The sequence below is a fragment of the Myripristis murdjan genome, chromosome 4, assembly GCF_902150065.1.
Source record: "Myripristis murdjan chromosome 4, fMyrMur1.1, whole genome shotgun sequence".
NCBI lineage: Eukaryota > Metazoa > Chordata > Actinopteri > Holocentriformes > Holocentridae > Myripristis > Myripristis murdjan.
In genome coordinates this window covers 5,448,066-5,473,064 of record NC_043983.1, presented here as the reverse complement: position 1 = coordinate 5,473,064, position 24,999 = coordinate 5,448,066, and the positions used below count along the sequence as shown (strand labels likewise).

Genomic DNA, 24,999 nt, shown 5'->3' with positions numbered 1-24,999 from the left:
ACTGATGTGACTGCAGACGGTTTCACAGCGCTCATTTTCAATGTGAAACATGTCCAGCGTTGCTTGCCACACACACACACACACTTCTGTTGTTCCTGTAACGTTTGCATTTCTGTGTGCAGCAGGACTCGGTGGCACTGAAGGAGCAATGCAAGAACTTAACGCGGGTTGACTGTGGGAGATTTTCTGACAGATCGACAGGATTATTATTCATGCATAGAGCAAGAAGCACTTTTTATCCACTTTTCAACATAAGTATGATAATTAATCAGCAGCTCGTCAGCAGATTTCAACTGCTAATCATTGCCAGTTGCAGTGCTGTTATCCTGTACACCTCTCCACACCGTTTTGCACCAGATTCTCACCCTCCAGGATGAAGTACACAAGCAAAAATCAGCCGTTTTGATCTTTTGAAAACCTGTTGCAACTGATGAGACTGGAAAACTCCCGGACTTTGTGAAACTGAGGGAGGATCCAGCGATGAACACCCACAGGAATAACTCACCGTTTCTCCATGTTGTCCCTGCTACCACACATAAGGAATCATTTCATCATTCACTTATTTAATGTTATTAACTATCTATTTTACTACTTATTTAGCTAGCTACCTTTGAAAACAAAAACAACAGATTTTTAGAAACGTGGTTAAGACAAAAAATCATGAATGAAGAGGAATACAGAAACAATAATATTTCACAGTGTTAACTTTTGACAATTAAAGATTTGTAACTGCTTGCAACGGCTTTTTTGTGGTTTTTGACAATAACAGAGAATTGATAAGTAGGAGGCACTGTGTTATGCCTGTTGTTATTTAAACCTCAAACAACAATTTCCAATAATAAAACAGGTTCTGTAAATCAGGTTTCATAAAGGGTTTAAAGGAATAATCCCCTTAAAACTTCACATTTTTGTTGTTTGGTGTATTCTTGCTGTGGTTAACTGGCACTAGATATTTCCGGCAATGGAGTTTGATCGTTGACATTTCAGCAATCAAAATCATTGATGGTAAATGTCAGGTTTTGGTGTCCCAATCAAAGAGCGAGGGCTTCTTTCAAGAGCTGCCGTTTTCCACCAACATTCACCGATCATACAGGGAGACCTCTGCCATAGATCAGGCTCTGAGACCAGCGCCCCTCTCTGTGTTTTTTGCCACTGTTGTTTGTAAGGCGTCATGTGTTTAAGATCAGGATTAGGGTCGGGAGGTGCTGCTTTTGGCACAAAAAAGAACCATGGGCGACCAGTATCCCCATCACAGCAGCAGGAAATCCAGTTAGCACGCTGAGAATGCACCAGACTGATTGAGGTATGAGTGAGGAGTGACAGTGATCATGGGAAATGCAGGAAATCATCTAACTGAAGTAGAAATAGATGAGGGAGGTTGGAAGAAAGTTGATACAGAAAAAAGCAAATTACATTTCATTTTGATCAGGTCTGGCAAATGTTAACAAATCAGAGACAGATGACCACATGACTTCTGAGGCTTGTTCTTCACTGTTTTGTTCTGCAGGAGCAGCAGGAGGAACTGGATAGTGTGCACCAAGATGTTCATCACAAGCTGTAGTTCAATGTCTTGATTTAGGTTATAACATCACAAATGAAAACTCAACTCTGCTGCATATGTGGAAAATGTATTTATTGCCTGGAAGGACAATGCCTTACTCATCACTGATAGCAAAACAAACAGTATGCTGACTCAACAGCCACAGCTTTACTTTGTAACACAAAATAAAACACACAAAGATGTTTTACAATTCTTCAATATTACAATATAGTGTTGTATATCTGTCTATATACTTCTTCAATATAAAATGAACAGAAAGTGCTTTGACAAGTCAGTGAGCGGCGGTGGTCACTGCTTCCTGAAGCCCTTCAGGATGGGGTAGATGTTCTCAAACGCCTCGTAGATCTCCTCTCGCTCTTTAGCGCCTGAAACTCACCACAACCTCAGTCAGGCAGGTGGTCAACAGACTGCTGCTCACCTGCCTCATGATAAGGAGCGTTCCCAAATAGGTGCCAAGGTGACAGGAAGCATCCTTGCATATGAGACTGACCCAAAAGCCATGACATACTAAGTGTAAACTGTACCTACTGGACACTCACCTCCCTGCTATACTCTTCTGCCAATTAGTATGCTATTCATCATCCCACATTGATTTTAATACCCATGACATGGCTGCCAACAGCAGCATCATGTGACCTATGTGTGGAGTTCTTAAAATTTAAATTTGTAAAACAGCTTGCATATAAATTAAAAAAAAAAAAAAAAAAAAAAACATGCATCTCAACAGATATTTACGTTTATTTTTGACTTTCATTAACTTCTCATTTTACTGTTGGCCCCTGTGCAGCCCCTCCATTTCCACAACACACTGCATTGTGGGACAAGTGTGTGCAGGAACTGTACACTCAAAATGCTGAGCCAGTGGAGTATGTACACTGGCAATTTTGAGTAAACTGTTGTCATGTTTTTTATAGAGTGAGCACACTGTATACTCAAAGGTTGGGTAGAATGAGGGTGGGGTATGCTTTTGGGTCACAGCTCCAGTGTGACGGACAAAATAAGTACTCGCTGTGATTTGCTGTGAAATTAGCCAATCAGCAAGTGGCTGTTTGCTTAGCTCAAATGGACAGAACAGAGTTTGGCAGATGACTAGAAAGTATGCCATGGGATGTTTCACTATGTTCAGGTTTTGTGCAGTTTTTTCCTAAGGGGATGTTCAGACACACACACACACACACACACACACACACACACACACACACACACACACACACACACACACACACACACACACACACACACACACACACACACACACACACTTATTACCAGTGAGAACGACCTTCCCAGACACAAAGATGAGCAGGACGATGCGAGGCTTCACCATGCGGTAGATCAGGCCAGGGAACAACTCAGGTTCATAACTGTGGAGTGACACACAAACACACACACCACCCACTATTAAATACATCAAGAAATATCAATTGTTATTTATTCCTTGATAATCAGTTTTATTCTCAATTGCTATTAATACCAAATAAATAAAAAAAAAAAACTTGAGACATTTAGCCACTAAAAGTGATAGAGATGCCCCTGTGTCTCTGTACCTGCTGAACTGCTGGTGGGTGAGCACCAGTCCCTCCAGTCTGATGGGGAAAAAGACGTCACAGCTCGCCACCATGTTCTGGATCTTGAACTCAAGGAAGCGAGCAGGGAAGCCGAGCTTCTGCACCACACGGGCGTACTTCCTGGCTGCCAGCCGTGACTGCTCCTCACTACACACACACACACACACACAGTTATGTATGAGCTGTAAATTCACCTTTGCTCTCCTCATGTTATTGTATTTTCATTCTTTCAAATTGACGTTCCAAAGACAGGAAAATATGTCATCCAACAGTGGCTTCTCCTGTAGTTTGTAGACAAGCATCTGGTGGCACACGGTCTAGACGGACTGGCAGGTCGAGTGATACCAACTCTAGTTGAGTTCACTTCCACACACAGTCTTAGCCCTGGTTCCAGACTCCTGGAGTGGACTCCTGGAGAGTTATCAGCCCCTGGATGAGTGCAGCTGTGAGTTTGTCTTGGTCAATAACAGGGTTGCCTCAATGTGACTTTATCTTGTAGAAGTAACTCGCCTTGTTAGAGAATCTAGGTGGGTCCTAGTAAAGGAACCACTTGGGGTCTCTATAGTTCTACTGAGAGACTTGACGCTCACATTGGCAATGATGGAGAAACCTGGAGGGGGTCATTAGGAGGAACAGCCAACCTGATCTTAATCCGAGTGGTGCTTTGTTGTAAAAACTTCTCTGCTAGTCATGGATTGTCCGTAACGAACACCATGTTTGAACACAAGATAGCTGAGAAGTGCACTTGGTGCCAAAGTTCCTTAGACCAACTGTCAATGATGATGATCACATCCATTTGGTGGAATCAGGCGTGTGATTGAATTACTGCCCCAAGTGGAGGAGTTCAGGTATGTCTGAAGCTTGTTCACAGTGAGGGTAAAATGGAATGAGAGATCGACAGACGGAAAGGGGCAGAGGCCACAGACATGAGGTGGTTGTACCAGACCATCATGAAGAGGGAGCTGAGTCTGCAGGCATAGGTCTAAATTTACATTCCAACCATCACCCTCAGAGCCAAGAGATAAAAACACAGAGGCAGGTAGAGAGACAGGGAAACTGACCTCTTGGCTCCAGTACAGACCATCTTCCCAGAGCTGAAGATCAGCGCTGTGGTTCTCGGCTCTCTGATCCTCATTATGACGGCTGCAAAACGCTGAAAACACCGAGACTGCATCAATACCACAGAAACATCATCGCCTTTTTACAATAGTTTGTGTGCCGTAGATCAAAATCTCCACTATTTTGTTGTGAGTGAGATTTATGAAACAAAGTCTTCAGATCTCCATAAGATTAACAGTTTTGATTTTGATTGCTCAGATAATTTTAATATGAACTTTTGCTATCAAAAGTGCAGGTATGATAACAGAGTCCTTGGCTGACTAAACAAGACATGTTTAAAGAACTTCTCTGTGATATAGACACATTGAAAAATAAACTAAAAGTAATGATTTTTCCTTTCCTTACAAAATGAGTCTATAGCGTGATGGAAATGAGCTCATCAGCTGATGTTTGAGTTTTTCTGTTAGTGCTGTGTCACCTTGGGGTTGTACTCTGCATTCCTGGCCTGCAGAGCGATGAACTTGAGGTCCAGAGGACAGCCGAGGTTCACCGTGGACACAATATTCCTGTAAATACACACACACACACAGTGAAGCATCTGGAGAGGGATTCTGAGAGAGCCACAGCTGGTGTGTTTGCTTTTCAGTCAGTTTCATGATCTTGATTATGATTTCAGTGAGTCTGAATACATTAACCGCAGTCAATGATCCCAGGATGGACGTATCAGTTTTAATTTTTAGTTTTTTTTATTCATCATATTTTACATATCTGGTCACTGACTTCTTACTTTAACTTTGCTTTTAAACTGTTTTCTGTTTCTCACGTTGCTCTGTGTGAAGCACTTTGTCAGCTTTGTTTTAGAAAAGTTTAATTTCTTCTTATTGGTTGTTTAACCATTTGCTTTGGAATAAAATGATAAAATTGTTACTGATAATCGGATGCAGTCATGCATCAGTGTTGTGGCTATGGTACAGTGTCAGTATGCAGTCCAATATCAGTTCTGTTTCCTGTTGTTACCAGCAGTTTCTCATACTGGATCAGAAATAGGTTTGAGTGTCAGACCAGTACGCTGCTACACACTGGGAACCAGTACCGTCCAAACTGGGAGCAGAACATACTGGGACTCTGTACTGAACCAGTATGGAAACACAAGAGGGACAAATTGGATAAAAAGGTGAGTACTGTAGCTGTGGGATGATGCCTGATCGCTCTGTCACAGGGGTCATGGGAGTCATGGGGGTCATGGGAGTCATGGGGTAGAAGGGCGAGGCGCTTGTCCCCGGCGCTGGCAGCAGCGATCCTCCCGGCATCTCAGCCACTGTGGAATCATGGGAGCTGTAGTCCAGACAGATGCCGCTGTCCTGAGTCAAGTTGGGAGCCATGGTGTCGCTCTGCACAGACTGACTGCCTGCAGCCAAACAGAGATAGTCACAACAGCTTCACTGCTTTAAAGGAACAGTTTACCCAAAATAGAGAGGTTCTCACACTCCCCCGAGGTCATTCTATTCATCCAGATAGTTTCTGTGTGATTTGGTGAGGTTTCCAGTCTATCTTCCTATGGCCCACAGTAAGGGACAAAATTACAGCTGCTGAGAAGTCAGAGGAGGCTATATCCTTCCTGAGGCTAGTTGCTGATCTGGCCAATGATAAGCCAGTGCTGGTACTAGAGGCCAGCAGAGAGAAATGACAAGCTGACTATATTCATTCTACCAGCATGGTAAATCATCTAACCTAGCAACCCACTGGATCAGCTACTGGCTTGGCTGGTTATTAGCTTTAGACAGCCAGCCTCTTAGTTACCAGCTCCACCTTATCATGGGCCAGATTAGCAGCTGGCTTCAACAAGGATGGAAGCCTCCTCTTACTTTGCAGTAGGATTCATTTTGTCCATTACTCTTTGCCATAGTCACCCAAAGGGTGTGTTTTGAGTGAACTGTTCTTTTAATATTGATTGAATTGCTGTTGAACCCTGATGTGGGATGGACAGTATCTCAGTAACACTCATCCTGATCTGTACCAGGACCGTCCCGGCTTGGCTCCTCCTCCTGCGTGCTGAGCTCGTCAGGCAGGAAGCTGAGGTCCAGCTCGTCGTTAGGCTCCTCCCCTGGTGTGGAAGACAGGAAGTGAGGTTCCCGCTTCTCCTCCAACAGGAAGTTGGAGTCCTGCAGGAGGCAGCAATGCAGGATTTTGAGTGAGCTTTTATTTTGCTGTTCAACATCAATTCTATTTTTCATGCAGATTTGGTAGTTTCAATTAAACTTTTATTTTGCATCAGTTCTACTTGTAGTGGTTGTAGTTTTTTAAAAGGGATAATGATAAAGGTTCAGAGCAGGTATTTTGTTTGCAACAGGTTGTGGTGCAATACAGACAAGTCTTGATGAAACGTAATAAAATTCATTTTAAATAAACTATGTATGGAGGATGTTTTGGCTTGGCTTTGGTGTCAGCAGGCTTTAAAAGACAGAGGTCCATGCTCTATGCAGGAATCTTCACTTGTTTGTTTTGGGTGATTTTATTTGGTTTGCGGATCTTCAGCAGCAGCAGTAAGTATGAAGCTCAAATGCATTTAACAGCTTGTAAAATCAGTTTAATTTATAATTCATTAAAGCTTCAAAGCTCTACAAGTCAGTTTCTTCAGCAACATAATATATGGATTTACTTAAGACACTTAATCCTCACAACTCATTTAATCAACATTTCAACTGTTTTTGCAGAAAAAAAAACTGATGCCAAGAAGGACAATTTTGCCTCTACTATGTGATGAAACCCTCATATCTGCCAAACAGGTTTCAGATGGACAGTCCTGATTCAGTTTTATTGGCTCTTTATTTGATTAGAAACCAGCAAACCAACAAACAGTGCACATAGACACATGGACCTTCAGGTAACAACATGAAACCACCACAACAGCAGAATCAGCTTTCCAGCCAGCTGCTGGGACTTATCAGTGAGCAGAAGAGTCAGTGCCTTCAGTCTCAGCCAGAGGACAGACAGACAGCCTGTCAGTTTACTTACATTTGCAATGGAATTATCAAAGTAGCGCTCCAGTGCAGACTCGTCCATGACTGCTGAAGCATTTTCCGATCCAGGACTTTCCAGGGGCTTCCAGGTCTGCAGGTCTGCTGTCCTGGATCAGCCTGGATTGGATTCAGCTGTGACTGCAGAGCTGAGCTGCTCAGTGTCACACCAAACCTTTTCCTCAGGAGCAGAGACTTTATCATCTGTGAAACCACAGCCCAAAAAACATCCCTCTGATTCTGTTCTTCCTTTGATTTCTCAAAGGTAAAAAGTTAAAGTTTATTGTCCCATACAGGGAAACTGATTTGCAGTTAGAGTCACATCACAACACTTAAGCTCATACAGCAACCACAATACAGTGCACAATGGTAGTTTATACAGGAAATCGGGGAGCAAGCAAGACAAATCGTAAAAGCAAATCAAAAGCAAATTTATTTTTATTTTTTAATTAATTAATTATTATTTTTTTTAGTTTTATTTGTTACTTACTTTAAAACACCAGCAACAGGCCAGGCTTCTCCTGCCTCAGCTCAGCTCAGTGCTCATGAGTCCAGTCAGAGAGAGAGATACAAATGGAATTCATGACAGAGCAGCAGGATGTGAACGAGCCTTTTATGTCTAAAAACTCACAAATGTCACTGAAGTTAAAAAAAAAAAAAAAAAAGCAGCTCTGCATGGAGGAGAGTTGAATCAAGTTCTGCAACTGCCATGTGAAGGACTGGTCACAAACTACAGCAGCGTTTGGTTGTAGTCACTGTAGCTGAAGATGCTTGGAAGAGAGCAAACAGATTTTCACACAGAGGCAGTGGGTGTCTTTGTATTAAATTAATAAATTAATTGAGCATACAATTTTGTGCTGGTGTTTTTCCTTCACCTAATAGATTCTAGATGGAGATCTGAAACCGTTCAGTGTCAACAACATACAATACAATACAAGAGCAGAAATCAGGGAGAGGGAGGTGATTTTTCACTGAATAAGGAGCTGAAATACACATTATGGTTAATCCATTCCTGCAAACTATTTTAAAAATGAAGCTACATTTATTCAGGAATAATGTATCCAGAGAAGAGCAAATAATTTTTGTTATGTTTATACTGTTTGTTATAATGTATGCAGGTTTATGTAATTCCATGATTGCAACACTTTATTAGACAATATATAAAGAGATGTTATTTCATTACATACAATCCATGATTAATATATTTTGGTCATACATGTACATAAAACACGCCGAACATGAAATCATTCATGTTTTGTGCATTTTTGAAATTCAATGCATTTTTTTTTTAATGTAAACTTATCGTGCAGCTGCTTTGGCGCATGGCTTTGCAGGAGAAATGGGCGGCAGGTCATAAACGCAAAAATCATTCAAACGGGTTGGAGCTGAGATGGACAGGTGTTTGATGCTGTTTGTTTCTGCAGCCCGTGGTAATATTTCTTAACAACAAACATCAACATAAACAATAACAGCACATATCACATCATATCATATATTTCAAACAGGACTTCCCGGTGACGCGCGCAACGCTGCTGCTTTGTGACGTCATAAATGCTCTTCATGACACCATTTAAGTTCACTTCATCACGTTCAACTTTTATCCCCAACCAAACTGTCCCCGAGTGCTTTACTTGTACGACAGTGCTATTTGACAGAGAGAGTTGATCATAGCTTGTTCTCACAACACACATTAACTTCATCATGAGCAGCAAGGTGAGAAAGTGCACAAGCACCGATTATTTTTATTTCAGTATAGTTACATTTTCAGTAGCATTAGTATTGATTATACAATTATTAATATTACAATCAGCAGCGACAGAGGTACCTGAAGTAATATGCCAATATACTTGTAGTTCCAGTAGTAGCATTAGCAGTCATAGTAACTCCAGTAAACAGAGTCTGTGTGATTACAAAGATCTTTGCTCATCTAATTCAATCTTTCTTTCTGCTTATCCAGATACAAAACCTGTTTGACACAGTGGGGTCCAGCTGCAGACGCCTGCTGAACAGCGCCTCCTGCAGGATTCAAAAGGTAAGAACGTGCACCACCCGTTATCTGCAATAGATTTCTAGACAAAACCTTTGCATATCAGCTTATTTGTATCAATTTAAAGAGTGAGAAAAGCAAAATAATGAGAGGACTGTTATTGAAAAATAGTGTTTTAAATTTACACGGTTTCTCTCTGTCTTACAGGCTGCTGTTAACCTGAGGAGCGAAGCTCGGACCTGGATGATAGACCTCCAGGTCACCATCAGGAATGGCCGCGCCCAGCAGAGGCAATATGACTTCATGAACAGGCAGTTCTACGAGGCTGTGAACGCCTGCTACAGACACGGCAAAATCTCCAAAAAGGAGCTGAAGAGGGCAAAGAAGGACTGGGAGGAGCAGATGAGGAACGTAAAGGAGGAGGACAAGAGAAGGAAGAAGCTTTGGGGAAGCTACTAGAGGGGACAGGTTTTAGGATTTGGAGATGGGAGGTGGACACTGATGATGAGGCGGGGATTTGAGTAGCAAAGACACGTGGGAGCCAAAAGAAGAACAGGAGATCAGAGCTTCAAAGGAGCTCAAAATGTAGATTTTCTGTGCAACATTTGCCCACTGTGCACCACTCTTGGTCAAACCTGGAAGAAGCTTCCCTCTCTCTGTGAGCCTTCCCTAAAGGGCCACAGTGTGACTGTCATGCCCAGGACAAGATGACCTCCATAGGTGCCCCCCAACTGCCTCCCACCAACCCACCCCTCCCCCCAGGATAGAGGATCCTCCTGGGCCCCGCTTGAAGCACACCCCACGACAAGTGACCTGGTGTTCCTCCCTGCCGGCTGCCCTGCTTCCCAACATTTCTTCCATTTTTTTCCCAACTTGTGTTTGGGTTTTTTGTTTGTTTGTTTGTTTGTTTTTGGAAGTTTTTTTTTTTTTCTTGCCAGGGTCAATTCTTCAATAAAAGAAGAAAACAATCAAAGTAGTTCATCTTTGTTTTTAACGTGTTTTATTTTGTTCCAGTGCCCTCATTCTTCTTTAATGTTGTGCAACTTGTTTTAATTTTAATCAATTATGTGTTTGTTTTAACTTGTTTTAATTTTCTTTGTATTTAAATGCACAAAAGAAATGAAATGATTTATGACTTATGACTCTCTTTGCACTTTAATATTGCAGTATGGAAAAAGAAATGTACTGACAATGTCAATATTATCACAATGTCATATCATCACATATCATTTGATTTGGTTAAATTGTGATTGGTTAGGACAGTTGCCGGGCAGAAAACAGGGCCTTCCTGTCTTCAAGGCCTTCAGACTTCACCCCAAATTGCTGTTTTTTATGAATTTATTTATTGTGTACAGAAAAATCCTTCAATACATTTTTCAGTGTGTTTTCTAAAAATATTGTTTTGGTACTGAAGTGATAGATTTTCTCTATATTATTGTTGTCAGAACAAAGACACAGTGTCACTGATGTGAAGCCAGCTTAAATTAACCTCTATCCTGAGGGTTTATGTGTAAAATATAGCTTTAGATTTTATTTCGACTTGCTGTAGGAGGTGGATTGTCATTGTCACTGGTTCTTTTCTATGTGTATTTACTTGATCAGTCCATCAGGTGGAGACAGAGAGTAGCCTGAGATCCAAAGAGGGCCATCTCCAGTCTCAAACAAAACAGTCAGTGGTGGCCACTGAGTGTGTTTTGTTCATGTTCATGTAATTGCTTTATTTTGGTTAGATTTTGATCATATCTTTCTCTTTTGTTTATTTTGTTGTTTAGTTTAAGTTATGTTGTTTTTGGTCGGCATATTCAGTTTGGCAGAATTAGTTTTGTTTATTTGTTTATTTTGGGTTTGTTTAGACTGGGCACCAAGGCTATATGGGTTAGAGCAGATATAGGACCAGTATACATCTGGGTGGGCTTGTGGTTTTTTACCAGAGTGAGAGAGACAGGGAGAGAGCGGGATTTCTTTGTTCTCTGTTTGTTTGCTTGCCTTTGTGAAATAAACCATTTAAAACATGGAAACTCAGAATGGACAATAGATTCTTTTGCCTGCGTAAATCATGTCCATGCTGCAGCAGTGGCCCTTTATTTGTAAGTTTCATTTAAGTTTGTTTTTGAGAAGTCTTTGATGAATGGCCACTACACTGCTGTTGTACTGGACTGCATTTTATTGAGAGCTGTTTCTACTGTTCTGTCACCCTTATGTACATAAACAAGGAGGACAAAAATTAGAAACACTTCTCAATATAATGTAGTCCAGTACAAGACTTCTGCAAACTAGAACGTCAGTAATAAACATAGAGTTAAATTGTCACATTCTCCACAATGTCAACAAAAACGGAACATTATAAACTTCCTTAAAACGTAGAATTTATGGCAGAGCTGTTGACCTGAACCTCATTAGATTGTGCTGGTGGAGCTGATAAAATGCACATAAGATATAACACTATTTAATTTGCCAGTAAAACTTAAATTATAGACTACTAAGAAAGGCAGTTACAGTGGGGATGAAAGGCTTTTTTGGGACTACACAATGGAGTTAGGTTATTTCAAATAGCTTGAAAAGGATCACATTTGCCCACTTTGTGATAAAAGTGGGAACATTTTCAAACTTTTATGATTTTTTTTTTTTTTTTTTTTTTGCATAGAACAAAATCTCATAGTGCCAGATAAGCCAAGGGACAGTAGCCCTGTAACACCCCCTATATGTCATTTCTGGGGTGTGGCATTCCACGTGTTTGTTGTATATTTGTATATTTGTATCTTAAATTGTTTACCTGGACCCAGCCACTAGTCATCTTATTCCTAAATAATGCTCTTCTGAGGCTTGTAAAGTTGCCTAGGTTCCACTAAATCAAGAAAAATCAGACTGGAAATTCAGATTTTGTTGATATTACTTCACATTTCTGAATCATGAAAAAGGTGGGTTTGACCTATAAGGACACAGTGAGTTTATTCCAAATGCTCCGCAGGTCTTTCTGAGTCCAGTGATATACTTTCAACCAATAAAAAGTGTTTCAGTGTCATGTTAAGGCCTTGAGAGTTTTCTATAGCCTATATAAAATATTGGCTACTTTCATCCATGTGGCTGCTGTTGGTGATGATAAAAAATGTATTGGTTGAATACCCATATGCAAATGAAACCATCTTAAATATGATGTGCTCATGATGCCAAAATGAAACCTCTGGACTATGTGGGTGTGCACTAGACCTGTAAACTGTGCCTGCCACACAGGATCTCGAGGCCACAGCATGACAGTGTCACGGCTGCACTTTGTTATCGTTGCAGCCACAGCACACAGTAACTAACTGAACCACTCTGTGTCCACCACTCCTTTTCCTCTTCTGCTATTCTGATTTGTGTTAGCTGCTGTTTTATGTGGTCTGAATGTGTGTGATATTACCTTTTATTTGTGGTGTTCTCAGGTTTGACCTCGAATAATTTGATTTTATTAGTTTGACTTTTACTTGATTGTCAAAGCTCTCTTTTGTAACCAGTGTGTTCCTAAAAGTTTTTTCTCTCTAATTATATTATTGGGATAAATTCAGGTCAGACTAAAAGGTGGGAATCTGTATTCTGCAAAATAAAAAATGCGGGTGATGTGAGTTTAAGACGATTATCTCTGTTCAGGGGCAATGCAATGGACTACTAGATTATCCGCTAATCTACAACAGGGACGCTGAACAATCTAATCCACTATAACAGAATCTGATCAGAACCGTTGTGGTGCGTGCTCGCTCCCGTCGCTCCTCCGGCAGTGATTTTGTCTCGGGAGAGCGCCTGGGACCAGTGGGTTTTGGTCAGTGAACTGCTGCAACCGCAGAGAAGGAGAAAGCAAGAGCTCTCACTCTGCAGCTATTTATGGGCACCACACAGTGTCTGCTCTGGATGTGCAGATAGGAATGCAAGATATGGCATTCTTTTAGGTAATTCTTTTAGGACGTTATTTTTTTATGGTTTGTACCACGTTGGTTGTTGTGGTAATGGTGGTAAGCTGCATTCAGGTCACATGAACGCAACTACTGCAACATCCTGGTATAGTGAAAAGCAATAACTTGAAAGGGCCTCGTACACTTAAACGTGAAATTTCAGTTTACAAGATAAAATGACAATAAAGTGCCTTATATCGTATGTAGCTGTCAAATGCTACAGCTGAAGATTTCTGTATACTCTGGTTGCTCCTGATCCATTTCTTCACACTTAGCACACATGAACTTAGTTCCTGTTGTTACACCAAACTAAAATTTTAGATTTCAATCACAAATGAAAAAGTCAACAAGTATCAGCGTCCTAACATACCAATTTAAGTTAGGAGTAATGATCATACAATGTCTTATGCAATTAAAAACATTAATGTTGTTTTATCTGAGATTACATGTGACAGTAAGATTACTGAATTCGGGAAGTTGTAAAAAAAAAAAAAAAAAAAATCTAACTGATGTAAGTAGTATTTTCTCTATTATTCTCAAAAGATATGAATGTAGTGGACGTGTGCGGGGCAAACTGCAGGACAGCAGCAGCAACTGCAGGTCTTTTTCAAAATAACCAATGAGTGGTTCCTCGTGCAAAACGTAGACGATCTTTGCTGCAACTCTTGTGACAGCTAGCAATCAACTCCTCAACTCCAAAAAACGCTCCTGTTCGCAAGAAGTAAGTTGACAGCTCTTTCGTTAGCACCTGTGGACGCTCACTCGCCACATTCACATGCAAGGAAAACAGAAACTGTTGTTTACCATGCTTCTCATCATTTTTCTTCGCCAGCTAGACTGGGTGTTGCTGAGTGAGGTCGCCTCCAAATTGTGCTACAACTGTTTGGACTTCGGCGTTAGCAAAAGTTAGCTTAGCGGGGCTCGCTACCCTTGTATACTTCCTGTTTAGTCTGTATTTACGTGTTTGACAACTAGCTGCTTTTCCCTGCTCTGGGAGAAATTTTGCATTACAGCTGGTGTGTTCTGTGATAGTGCCATGTTATCGTCGTGGCGAGTGAAAGACACTGGCAACTACGTGCTAGCTTATTGCTAGCTAGTGTTGCCATGCCTGTCTTCCTGTGTGTTTTCGGCATTAGCTGCTGTCAGTGGAACCTGCATCTCTCTGCTGCCTTCTTCACACATTGACCCTCTGCTCTTGTCTGTGAGAGCTCGTAAAAGGTATTTTGTGGATAAATTAGCCGCACGAATACATGAAGTCGACATTTACTTCCCAGTTGTTTAAAGGAGCAGTGAAGCCAGGCATCTGTCATCCCCGGCTAGCTTGCTGCTGATGCTGCTGGGGACTGAGAGCTGCTCCGGGCCTGTTGATACTAAATAGTAATGTTATACTGGCAAGATTGGATTTTGTTGCTGGCTTGGTTGTGTTGTAGCCTGTTATATGGTGTGTTTTGGCAGTGACAGGCGAAAAGGGGGTGAAAAACAATCTTGTGCCTTTTAGGGCTGCGCGATATGGACAAAATCTCATACCAGGATATATATGCCAAATATCTCGATGTGATATGATGTGAGGAATTTTAAGTGTAGCAACAGCGAAGATTAAGTATTCTTCACAAAACAGCATAATAATACCACATGGACGTAGACCAGTCACTGTCTTTTAGGCTGCATTACGATAATAATAATAATAAAAAAATTAAAATCAAACACCTCTGCTTCGACACAATGCTCCAACAATATTTTAAGTGTAGTAACAGTGAAAATTGAGCATTCTTCAAAAACAGCATAATAATACCAACTGAATGTAGAAAATACAAAAATATTTTTGATCAGGACAGACCAATCAGTGTCTTAGGCTAACCCTGAATCCGTTGTTGTCCATACTGGTGCCTTTTGAAGTATTAATATCATGCATGTTCATATCTAGATAATGTTGTACTGTTCTGCCCTAGTTTCTGAAGATGACTTTGGGGTGGGGTTGGCTGAGGGCTCCCCAGTCCTCTTTTTTGGGGTATGTGTGTTTGAGCAGGGCTGAAGATAAGTGATCACATAGCAAGTGGTACTGCCACTTCTTTCCATCCACTGTACAATCCTGACATGTACTGTATGAATTTTTTGTATTCGAAATGGATTTATTCTATTCTGTAACTGTTTGCATGTCTGTGGGGATCAATATGATAATTCTTGTAACAGCTAAATGTAGGATGTGGGTATTGAGGTTGTTTTACCACGAACTTCCCACTAATTGGATGGTTGGCCCTGTTCCACAAATCTTGGCTGATGGCATCTGAAAAGTGGTAAAATTTGGAGATAAACCTTCCAATGAGTAGTAATATTTGATATGTCGAGTTGCTGGTGTGTATGGTGCTGCTGTGTACTAAGGTAATGCAGGAAAACCTTCATTCTGTTTTAAGTTGCTGGGGAAAAGCAGGTTTTCTGATGTGGGCCAGGCTTTACCACTGGCAGTTAGCCACAGTGGCCTTTTGTTTTGCGTCCTGACAGAGAGATCTTTCACTTTCAAGCTCTGAAACTCTCAAAGTCTGAAATGGTGGCCTTACACAATCAGCTAGAAAACCCACTGGAAAAAAATATAGTGCGGTTTGATTTACCAAATTGCTAGAGCTGCACAGTCTCTCCATGAGGTTAATTCAGCTATTTTGAAATGACTGTTGTTACTTGTGTCATACAGCTTATGTCACAGGTTGTTACCACATAGTCTGAGCAGTTACGGTGGTTGTTATACTTGCTGAGTCTGTGACACACTCATGCCCATAGAGGAAACTGATGATGCCTTGCATTTGTCTATGTAAATAACTTGGACTTTTGTAGCATTAGGCCTAACTGTAAGTGACTCAGTGACTGGCATCAGCCTTTAGCAGAAGGCTAGCTGTCCATATTGCTCAGCAGACAGTGTAGAACATTCTCAGTTGTAGCTGTGGAAGGAACTGAATTAAATTAGAGTCTTGTGTTTCTGTTTGTGAGGTTTCTCATCTGGTTAGTTCAAGGTTTGATCTAAGGTAACTTATAACGTGCTATGTTGTTGGATGAGTGTTTCCAAAGGGCTTTACAGTGCCATGCATAAGTACATAGTGAACATTTTTATGTTCCCTCAGTGGGGAAATGAACCCTAAAACATTCCACATTTTGATAGGAATCCTTAACTAACAGCTGTTTAACCATCCAGACAGCATCGAAACAGAGCTTTAAATTCTACCACTTTCTTTGGTGCAGTGAATCAGGCAGCCAATCAGGAACCTGTTTTATCCAGCACTCTGGACTTGCTTTGATTTAATTGGCTCACATACAGGGAGAGCATACGGTGGCCAGCAGGGACAAGGTTTTATGAACAAGGGAGACTAAAGACATCCAGAAGTTACTATCTCTAGTCACCAGCCAGTGTGGCAGGTGAACTTTATTGATTTATCCACCACAGACAAACTTCAAAACCTGCTTACATGTACATAAGATCTGTACTTTGGTTTTACTATTCTGGTTTCATTGGACAGTGTGTCTCCTTGGCTTCACCTGATACTGTGAACATGGTGGCAGACTTGGACCCAGTCATTACAAGCCTGATTCTGCTGTCCAGTTCCAGCTAGCAACCACGTCCTGTATGGGAGATGGGAGTGGCTGGTGGTGAATGAAGAATGACACTAGTACATCCCAGTAGAATACATAGCCAGCCACATCAGATCTATACGGGTGTGTGACCATGACTGGCTTCCTCTGCTGAACCATTACAGGTATAACAGGCTCTCCAACACTGAATCAACAATAGACACTCATACCTCTGATCCTGGTCAGTGACTGTCAGAGCAGGAAACTTCCAAGCCAGACTCCAAAACTAGTTGCTTGTATTAAATTCAAAAGCTGATGTTGATGTTCACTCCTGAAACATCCCAACCATGGTCACGGTCAGTCCTCCAACCTCCACCCTGGTCTGAGTCATTTAATATTCAGCATTAAGTTCATGCTCAGTATTTTCATTAATTTATGCAATTCAGTAACAGCTTACTGCGATCAATCTCAAATCAGTAAAACCAAACCATGCAAAGAAAATAAATTTAAAACTTAGATAAAAAATGCCATAAGAATAAGTGTTAAGCAGTAGCAAATAAGCATCATTTTTTGTTAAATGAAATAATTAGAAATTTATAATATGTCTGAAAGCTAAATTATAAAAGGAAGTATTTACAATCCTGTAATTTGTCTGTAATTGTGATATCCCTAATAACTAAAAACCATGATTATTTTTGGAATTAATATTACTGCCTCGAATGATCTCCACCTTTCCTTCGTATGGTTTTCACAAGTGTGTTTTTGGTGCAAATCTGTCTCTCTAAATGCATGTAACTTAGTGCTGCTTTTTTGGGATTCAAAGAATACGTCACAGTTTCTTCTGTATTAACAGCCGAGGTTCTCATTTTTTTCTGCACAGCAAAAATCTCTCTCTGTTCTGGTCTTGAACTTTACTCACAGTTGTTGATAGGTGTACCTTGATCTGCACAGCAGGCAGCAAACATGGGACTGCTTCTGACAGGACAGCTGGTATGCACCAGGTGTCTAGTGCATAATGACTGTATGAGTCAGTCACGCTTTGTTTCATTAAAACTATACACTTAAAAGTCACAACTGTTGCTGTTTACATAGTCCATTCTCTCAGATTGCGATATCAGTTTTGAATCAGCTAATCGTTATGAACTAATTCATTATTATTAAGATTTATTCATGACCCGATTAGCAAGCCTTGGCAGGTGGCCCAGACAGCTTTAGACAGTATTAGCCAGTATGTGATTTTTTAGGGTTGTATGTACATGCATGGTCAACACAAAATAAATTTTTATAGAAAACTTGTCTGCCTTCACAAAACACAATCTTCTGATCACTGTTGACAATCCTTTGAAACAATATAGTGTGTTTGAAGCTCACAAAGGTTTGTAGTTATTGTTTCAGCATAAAAGGAGGATCAAGTTCTGCAGGATCTGTATTAATTTATAGGGCAGGACAGGTGCTTCAACACAGCTAAGTTTCACTTTAATGTGCATGTGCATGCACTAAATTGCACATGCCATCAATTAAAGAGTCTTGGAACATTCGCCAGTTTGTCCTGTCGTAACATTCATGTACCAGTCCAGAAAAGTAAAAAGAAATCTCTTTATTTTATTTACTTTGAAGATGGTTTTGAATTTTAATATATTATAAATTACAGTTAATATACAATTATTAAAGAAATAGTTGGGCATGGGATGTAAACCAAATTGCCCTTCGGGGATAATAACAGTTACCTTGAACCTTGAACCTTAAACCTTGAAGCTGCGGAGCTTTTGATGTACAAAAATGTTTGCACTGTATGTGGTTGCTCTCTTGACAAAAAGCTATCACACATGTCCTTAAAAAAGGGGACAAAGGAATCCAAAAAACAATAAAAAGTTTTTATTCCACATGGCTAAACATATGCATTTTGTCCATCATGGCTCTCATTTCCCTGATGAAGGCCACATTGGCTGTGACAGTTTGGGCTGCTACATTTTTTTTGAGTGATTAGAAAATAACTGATGGAGAGGATGAGGAGCAAGGAGATCTCCATAAGCTGAGAGTGTACCCCTGTTTAAAATTAACTGGTTGAACCCCCCCCCAAGAGGAGAAAAGTGTTTTGAAATAGAAGAAGACGAGAGTGAAACAGAGCTTTTTAACTGATAAATTGGAGTAATTATGTCTTGGAAATGATGAGGCTTAAGGTCTTTTAGTTTCTTTCTTTAGTTTCTGTGAGTTTCTTTCCATTGCGGCTTCTTGAGTAAGGAAATTAGTGGGAATGTTCCTTTTTTGTTTTTTTTCCTCTGCTCTGTGTAATTGAATGAGTGTGATTAGAGCACATGACTATCGCTTTTATTTTGAATGTGTGTGTGGCGTGTGCACGTTAGGGTATGTGTCTGTGCTCATGTTCATGAATGCCTAGTGTATCCATGTATTCATTCGAGAATGTGTGCATGAATGCCCTCATTATGCATTTATAATTTGGACTGTTAGTTTATGAGTGGGCATTATTTGAATGTATTTGACTTGCATTTGTGTGTGTGTGTGTGTTTGTGTGTGCATAAATGTGTTTTTTATATTTATGTTTGTGGGTGGTTATGTGTGCGTGTATGTGCATGACTGGCTGTTAGTATGCTCCTCATCAGCCATGATACTGACTTCTGCTGTTTGGATCAGTGTTTGCTGCACTGGTACTGACTCACTCTAACAAAACATAACATTTTGCATCAGGTTCTGAATACATTCTTATTCTACTTAAATGTTTGTAAATATGTTTATGGACATTATTGTTGCTGGCTGTTCACAAGCTAGGAGGGTCTTAAACTAGAACCCGACTATGTGTCAAATGGAAGTAGATTATGTCAGTGTCAGCTAAAAGGGAAAAATTCACTGCACATTTTGTAATGTAGAAATCAAACTATAGAAAAAAATCTCCCAAATACACATGTAAGTTCACAGAATAAACCTTGTTTCACAGCAGGCATTTTGACATGAAATAGCAAGTAAACACGTGTTATTGATAAAATTAAGGTTCTGCTTTTCCATTGAGCCAGCATGCATCCTGGCTCTGTTAGACCTAAATGGAATGGAAACCTAATTAATGTCATTAGCGACACCTGTGTTTACCTGCTATTTATGTCAAAATGACTGCTGTGAGAAAAGCCAATTACAGTGATTACAGAATATGAAATGTCAACTCCCACAAATGCTTGTGTTTGTTTTGCTGCTCTGACTGGACATGTCTGTGGTCTGTGTTTGCCAGCAATTACAACACCTGCTAGAGCTGGAGCATGTTGAAACTTACTTCGGAAACACAGGGGTAATCCCCCTCCCAGCTCCTTTCCAGCAAATGTCACTTCTGTTTCAGGCCCACATCTGTCTTTAACTTGACACTTAATGCTCAGTTTCAGCGTTTAAACTGGTGTGGTGTTTTCCACTGGCATCACTGTGATTTTAGAAAGTGTTGAAGGGATCAAGATATGGCAGTATCACCCCTCTAACCAACTGCAATATACATAAAAAGAGAAAATAGAGTCAACTACTAACTAACTAACTAACTACTAATGACTAAAATGAAGTTTAGAATTGTACCTATCACTTCCGTTTTCAGGCTTTATTCCTGATTAGGCTGTTGTGACGTTTCCAGCCACAATGGAAACTGTTTAATTTCATCTTGCCTCACAGAAGCAGATATCAAAGCCAACACTCTCACTCTAATACTAGACGTCTGCCAGCAGCCACATCATCTGAGCGATGTTTGGTGTAATCAGCTTGTCATGTTGGCAGACAGATAATAGAAATAGCAGTGACTGAGCTGCAAGCTATTTTGTATCACAGCCAATGATGTTTCCTTCATATTAGTTACATTATCAGGGCTGGATGCCAACCTTACCCAAACCTTTTTACTATTTTACCTTTTAGTGTTTAAGCAGTCTTTAACTCTAGTGTTGCACATGTCATTCTTGAGATATGATTCTTAAAAAATAACTTTTAAAATTATTTTATGAGTGGGCAGTGCTGTAAATTGATGTTATGGATCTTGTGCTTGCATTATAGTTTCCCTACCTTCCCTCTCTATTTATTTACAATGCTGTGTAAGCAAGACAGCGCCAAGTGTCAGATGAAGCGGTGTAAAGTGCGCCACCACTAACTTTGGAGCAGTGGAGGTGTGTTCTGTGGACTGACCAACCACACCTATCTTGTAGTCTGATGGACGTGTCTGGGTTTGGCGAATGCCAGGAGAACGTTCCCTGCCTGACTGCATTGTGCCAACTGTGAAGTTTGGTGAAGGAGGGATAATGTTATGGGCTGGTTTTTCTGGGCTCGGCCTCGGCCCCTCAGTTCCAGTGAAGGGAAGTCTTAATGCTTCAGCTCACCGAGACATTTTGGACAATTCTCTGCTTCCAACTTTGTGGGACCAGTTTGGGGAAGGTTCTTTTCTCTTCCAGCATGACTGAGCCCCAGTGCACAAAGCAAGCTCCATAAAGGCATGGTGGGGTCAGGTTTGTGTGGAAGAACTTGACTGGCCCTCACAGAGCCCTGATGTCAACTCCATCCAACACCTTTGGGATGAGCTAGAATGGAGAAGTATTGTATCGGTATTGGTTGGGATTTACGATCAGGTTTTCTTGAGTTGCTAATGATTACCGTTGTTCATGTCCTATGTTAAAGTAATGCAGTCCAAGGATAGGAAATTGAAAATTATTTGTATGTATTTGTCTGTATTTGGCTGAATTTTTTTTTTTTTTTTTTTTTTTACCATAGGGCCTTTTAGTCCGGGAGCCGGGGGGGTGGACCTTGTTGCGTCGGTAAAAGTTTTTTTCTCAGCTGATTCTTGTAGCTTGGGGTCTCCTCTTAAGAATTAAAGAGGGTGCCGAGTGATATCCCTTGAGCATTTTTAGTTATTAACCCCTTAATGCCCGAAACACTAAAATCCCAGAAAAATAGAGATTTATGGTGTTTGATTCAAAATACTTGATCTAGATGCATCAAATATGCTTTCTACAATGCTTATACATTACAGTGGATATGTACAATGTATTTGATTTTAGATTGGGGCATTTTTAGATATTAACCCCTTCATGCCCAAAACACCGAAATACCATAAAATTAAGATTTATGACATTTTATGCACAATAATCAAGTCAAATACATCAAATCTGCTATGTAATGTTTTTTTTTTTTTTTTTTTAATTTTTATATGGAAGTTGTCATGTACAGCATGTACATCTACTATTGTGGCCCAATGATACAACCCAGCCAAAATGTGACTGAGGTCCCAGAAGCACAGACAGAGATGAGAACCAAGTTTACAGGACATTATTTATAAAATAAACCCAATCTAAATCCTCTCTAATCTAGTTATTGTGGTGTGTATGGGTGCCTTGGCCAGTGTGAATGGAGTTTGTGCTATGCTATGCTTGCTGACCCCTATCTCCCTGACATCTCTAGTGACTGACTTGATACTGTATTGATAGTATCTGTCAAAGATGAGGTACATGTCACTGTATGACAGGTCCAAAGAAGGGCTGATCCATTTAAACATCGCACAAAAAGTAAGGAAATTTGTGTTTGGTAGATTATTTCTTTGTTGTAACAATGCTTCTTGGCAATAAATCTTATACTGTTGGAAAGCCTCTTTATTTCCCTTTGAAATGGTGCCACATTTGTGAGGAACATGCATTTGTGGGATGAGCAGCAGAGCTGAGGATGTGGGTTGCGCCCATGAAAAATTTGCCAAATCTCCTCTGCCAAAGCCAAAAAGTTGATTGTGCCGTTGACTCTTGTTTGGTGTTTGGTGGATTGGATGATTGAGGTTTGAAGAAACAAGACGTAGGGCTCTAGTTTCGCAGACCTGGCGAGGCGGCGGTGTAGCGCAGATGCGCTTCGCCAACTGGGTGTGGCCAGGTGGATTTTCCAAGTTTGGCACGCCGTTCTCGGTGGCACAAGTACTCCGCCGTCCCTCCTACCGGCGGAGGGGAGGAGAGAAGGCGTGGAGTGGGTTTGACACAGCCGATTCACATTTAACCAATCAAATGAGCCCCTGTCCTCGCCTTTAAAATGCGCTGCGTGAAGGCGTAATGAAAGTTTACACAACTGACATGGAGGTCTATTGCCGCAGGCGGAGCGGAGCCCAGGAGACAGGCGAGCAGTGCGGACACGTCACCAAAACCTCACAGGCAGGCTTCCAGAATGTCAGACACATGAACAATGCAATAAATACCAACAAAAAACACTATTCAATGCTACGATCACAATCAGCACATACATATATCTCCATATCAACTGTCCCGTCACAGCTGATGTCAGATCAAAGGAGATTGGCACCGTTTGTGCTGATCGTGAGGTTTTGGTGATGTGCGCCAGTCAGCCAAACTTCCACTGCGCCAGATCAGCATATTATACTAAAAAATATAAAAATACTATAAAAATACTTAATTATCAAATATCCTTTAATGATCTCATGTGTGTTTTCCTCTCCTACAGAATGTCAGCTCTGTATAGCAAGCAGCTGTTAGCCAGGCTGAAGTGCTGCTTCACATTAGTATTACACCCTTTCTTTCATAGAAATCGTCATCGGCAAAATCTAACGGATTTGATCCTTTGACGCTATAATGCTCTCCTCATTTGGACTTGTTGTTCAATTGGATCCTAAATGATTGGGCAGGCCACGTTTTGGCAAACAGCTGATATGCAGGGTGACAGCTTTATGTAGGATAGGGCTGTAGTCAACCAAAGAAAATCTTGGTCGACTAAAGTCCTGAAATTTCGACCAAAAGTCCTAATTTTAGATTAATTAACTGGGCAGTAGGCTACCTGATAGCCTTGTCCGCCTAAATGAATTATAAATAAACATAAACAACTAGTATTTTTGGCCTAATTAGTTTGCACTGAATAACAGTGTGAATAACACACTGGAGTCGGTCGGCTCTGACAGCGCTGCATCACGTGCACCTACGCAATATCATAGCCTATGATTTCCAAAAATAGTACTATGTCAACTAGTGACATCAGCACAAGAACTGTTGAGGTATACGCAACATAATTTAGACATTCGTTTTTGTCATGTGTTATAATAATTGACAGGACCTTCCACTATTATTCCAGCCTGCACTGTGCGTGTCCTCGCACAGAGCGAGGCTGAATTGCCCGGTGCAATAAAACCGACAACGTCCTGCGCGATATCATTTTTTTCTGTTGTTTGCAAAGTTTGCATTCGACTTTTTTTCCATCTGTTTTGGGAAAATGCTGCCACACTGACGACGTCTTTGACATGGTAGAGGACTAAATGTTCATTAAACGTTCTTAATTAAGCAAATATTCGGAAAACCAGGCCTAATTTTTTCTTCAGTTCAGAACATACGGGCCTACCTATCTGTCTCCGCCAGTGGGTTGGGCTAATCCAAAACTGTGAAAACAAGGGGGGTGTTCTGAAGACAGACTGTTACCTGTGAAACAGGGTGTTCTGAAAACACCCACATTACTCCTGATAAAATTAACACGGCAAATAATCAACCAATCAGATTTTGGTCGACCAAGAACGTATCGACCAACAAATCGACCAGTCCACTAAGAGATTACAGCCTTAATGTAGGATTCAATCCTATCCTAAAAGTTAGCCTGCCCCGGAACAGGCTAGCTTTCAGGACAGGTTTGGGATAGGTTTCCTATCCCAATGAGAGGTTAACCAGCTTTGTGATACAGAAAATCCGGAGTTGAGCCTGAAGTTATCTTGCTAACACCTTAATCCCGCTTTGTGATACAGGCCTCTGGAGTGAGTTCTTCAGTGTGGACTTGCAAATTTGCATTCCATCCTAGGTGAACATGGCAGCTGGGACTGGTGCCAGCTCATAGTTGAAGACATCCTCCACGTGAACATCACGGTCACTAGGCAGGAGTGCTATGACCCTTGAATAAATAGCATTTAGGTCATAAACTTTGGAGTCTCCCACTTGAATGGATTTGGCTGTTGTTGCCATTGTCTAGCTATATTATGCCATGCTACCTGGGAAATAGGTTACCATGACTAAAATCTTATAATTCGGTTTTAGATCATTATGTAAATTAAGACAATTTACACAAGAAACCACAAACCATCCTGCTGCTTAGCTCACCTACTAGCCAGTCAGTAGAAATGTTTGGAAAACATACCTGATTCCCCGCTAGCATGTCAGTTAAAATAGCAGGAAAAGTGGTAAACCCTATTTTTCTGGGAAATGTTAATTGGATGTTTTGGTTCAGGATGCTCAAGATAGAAGGCCTGAAAGGATTAATATGTATTCATCTAAAATTAAATATACTGTACATGACCAGTTTCACTAAATAAACATTGTAGAAAGCAGATTTATTT

General features: G+C 40.7%; 2 protein-coding genes and 1 long non-coding RNA gene across 4 annotated transcripts in view; 2 read left to right on the top strand and 1 right to left on the bottom strand.

Annotated features, from left to right (window-relative positions):
- Positions 1 to 1,618: 1,618 nt before the first annotated feature.
- On the bottom strand, positions 1,619 to 7,395 carry tbpl2 (TATA box binding protein like 2). The gene is made up of 8 exons (XM_030049728.1): positions 7,204 to 7,395; positions 6,206 to 6,350; positions 5,371 to 5,596; positions 4,667 to 4,754; positions 4,191 to 4,282; positions 3,109 to 3,276; positions 2,831 to 2,925; positions 1,619 to 1,926 (listed from the first exon to the last, which is right to left on the bottom strand). Exons 1-8 carry the CDS (start codon positions 7,249 to 7,251, stop codon positions 1,850 to 1,852), a joined length of 939 nt encoding a protein of 312 aa, XP_029905588.1. The 5' UTR covers positions 7,252 to 7,395; the 3' UTR covers positions 1,619 to 1,849.
- On the top strand, positions 6,640 to 10,035 carry LOC115357967 (uncharacterized). The gene is made up of 4 exons (XR_003928144.1): positions 6,640 to 6,731; positions 6,903 to 7,470; positions 9,163 to 9,237; positions 9,400 to 10,035. It is a non-coding gene; the product is annotated as an uncharacterized LOC115357967 (long non-coding RNA).
- A 3,708-nt stretch (positions 10,036 to 13,743) lies between these two features.
- Positions 13,744 to 24,999, top strand: part of rabgap1l (RAB GTPase activating protein 1-like) — a 175,184-nt gene continuing 163,928 nt past the window's right edge. For both annotated transcript variants that reach the window (XM_030049026.1, XM_030049025.1), the window contains exon 1: positions 13,744 to 13,839. The gene's annotated coding sequence lies outside the window, so the exon portion shown is untranslated. The remainder of the gene's footprint in view (positions 13,840 to 24,999) is intronic.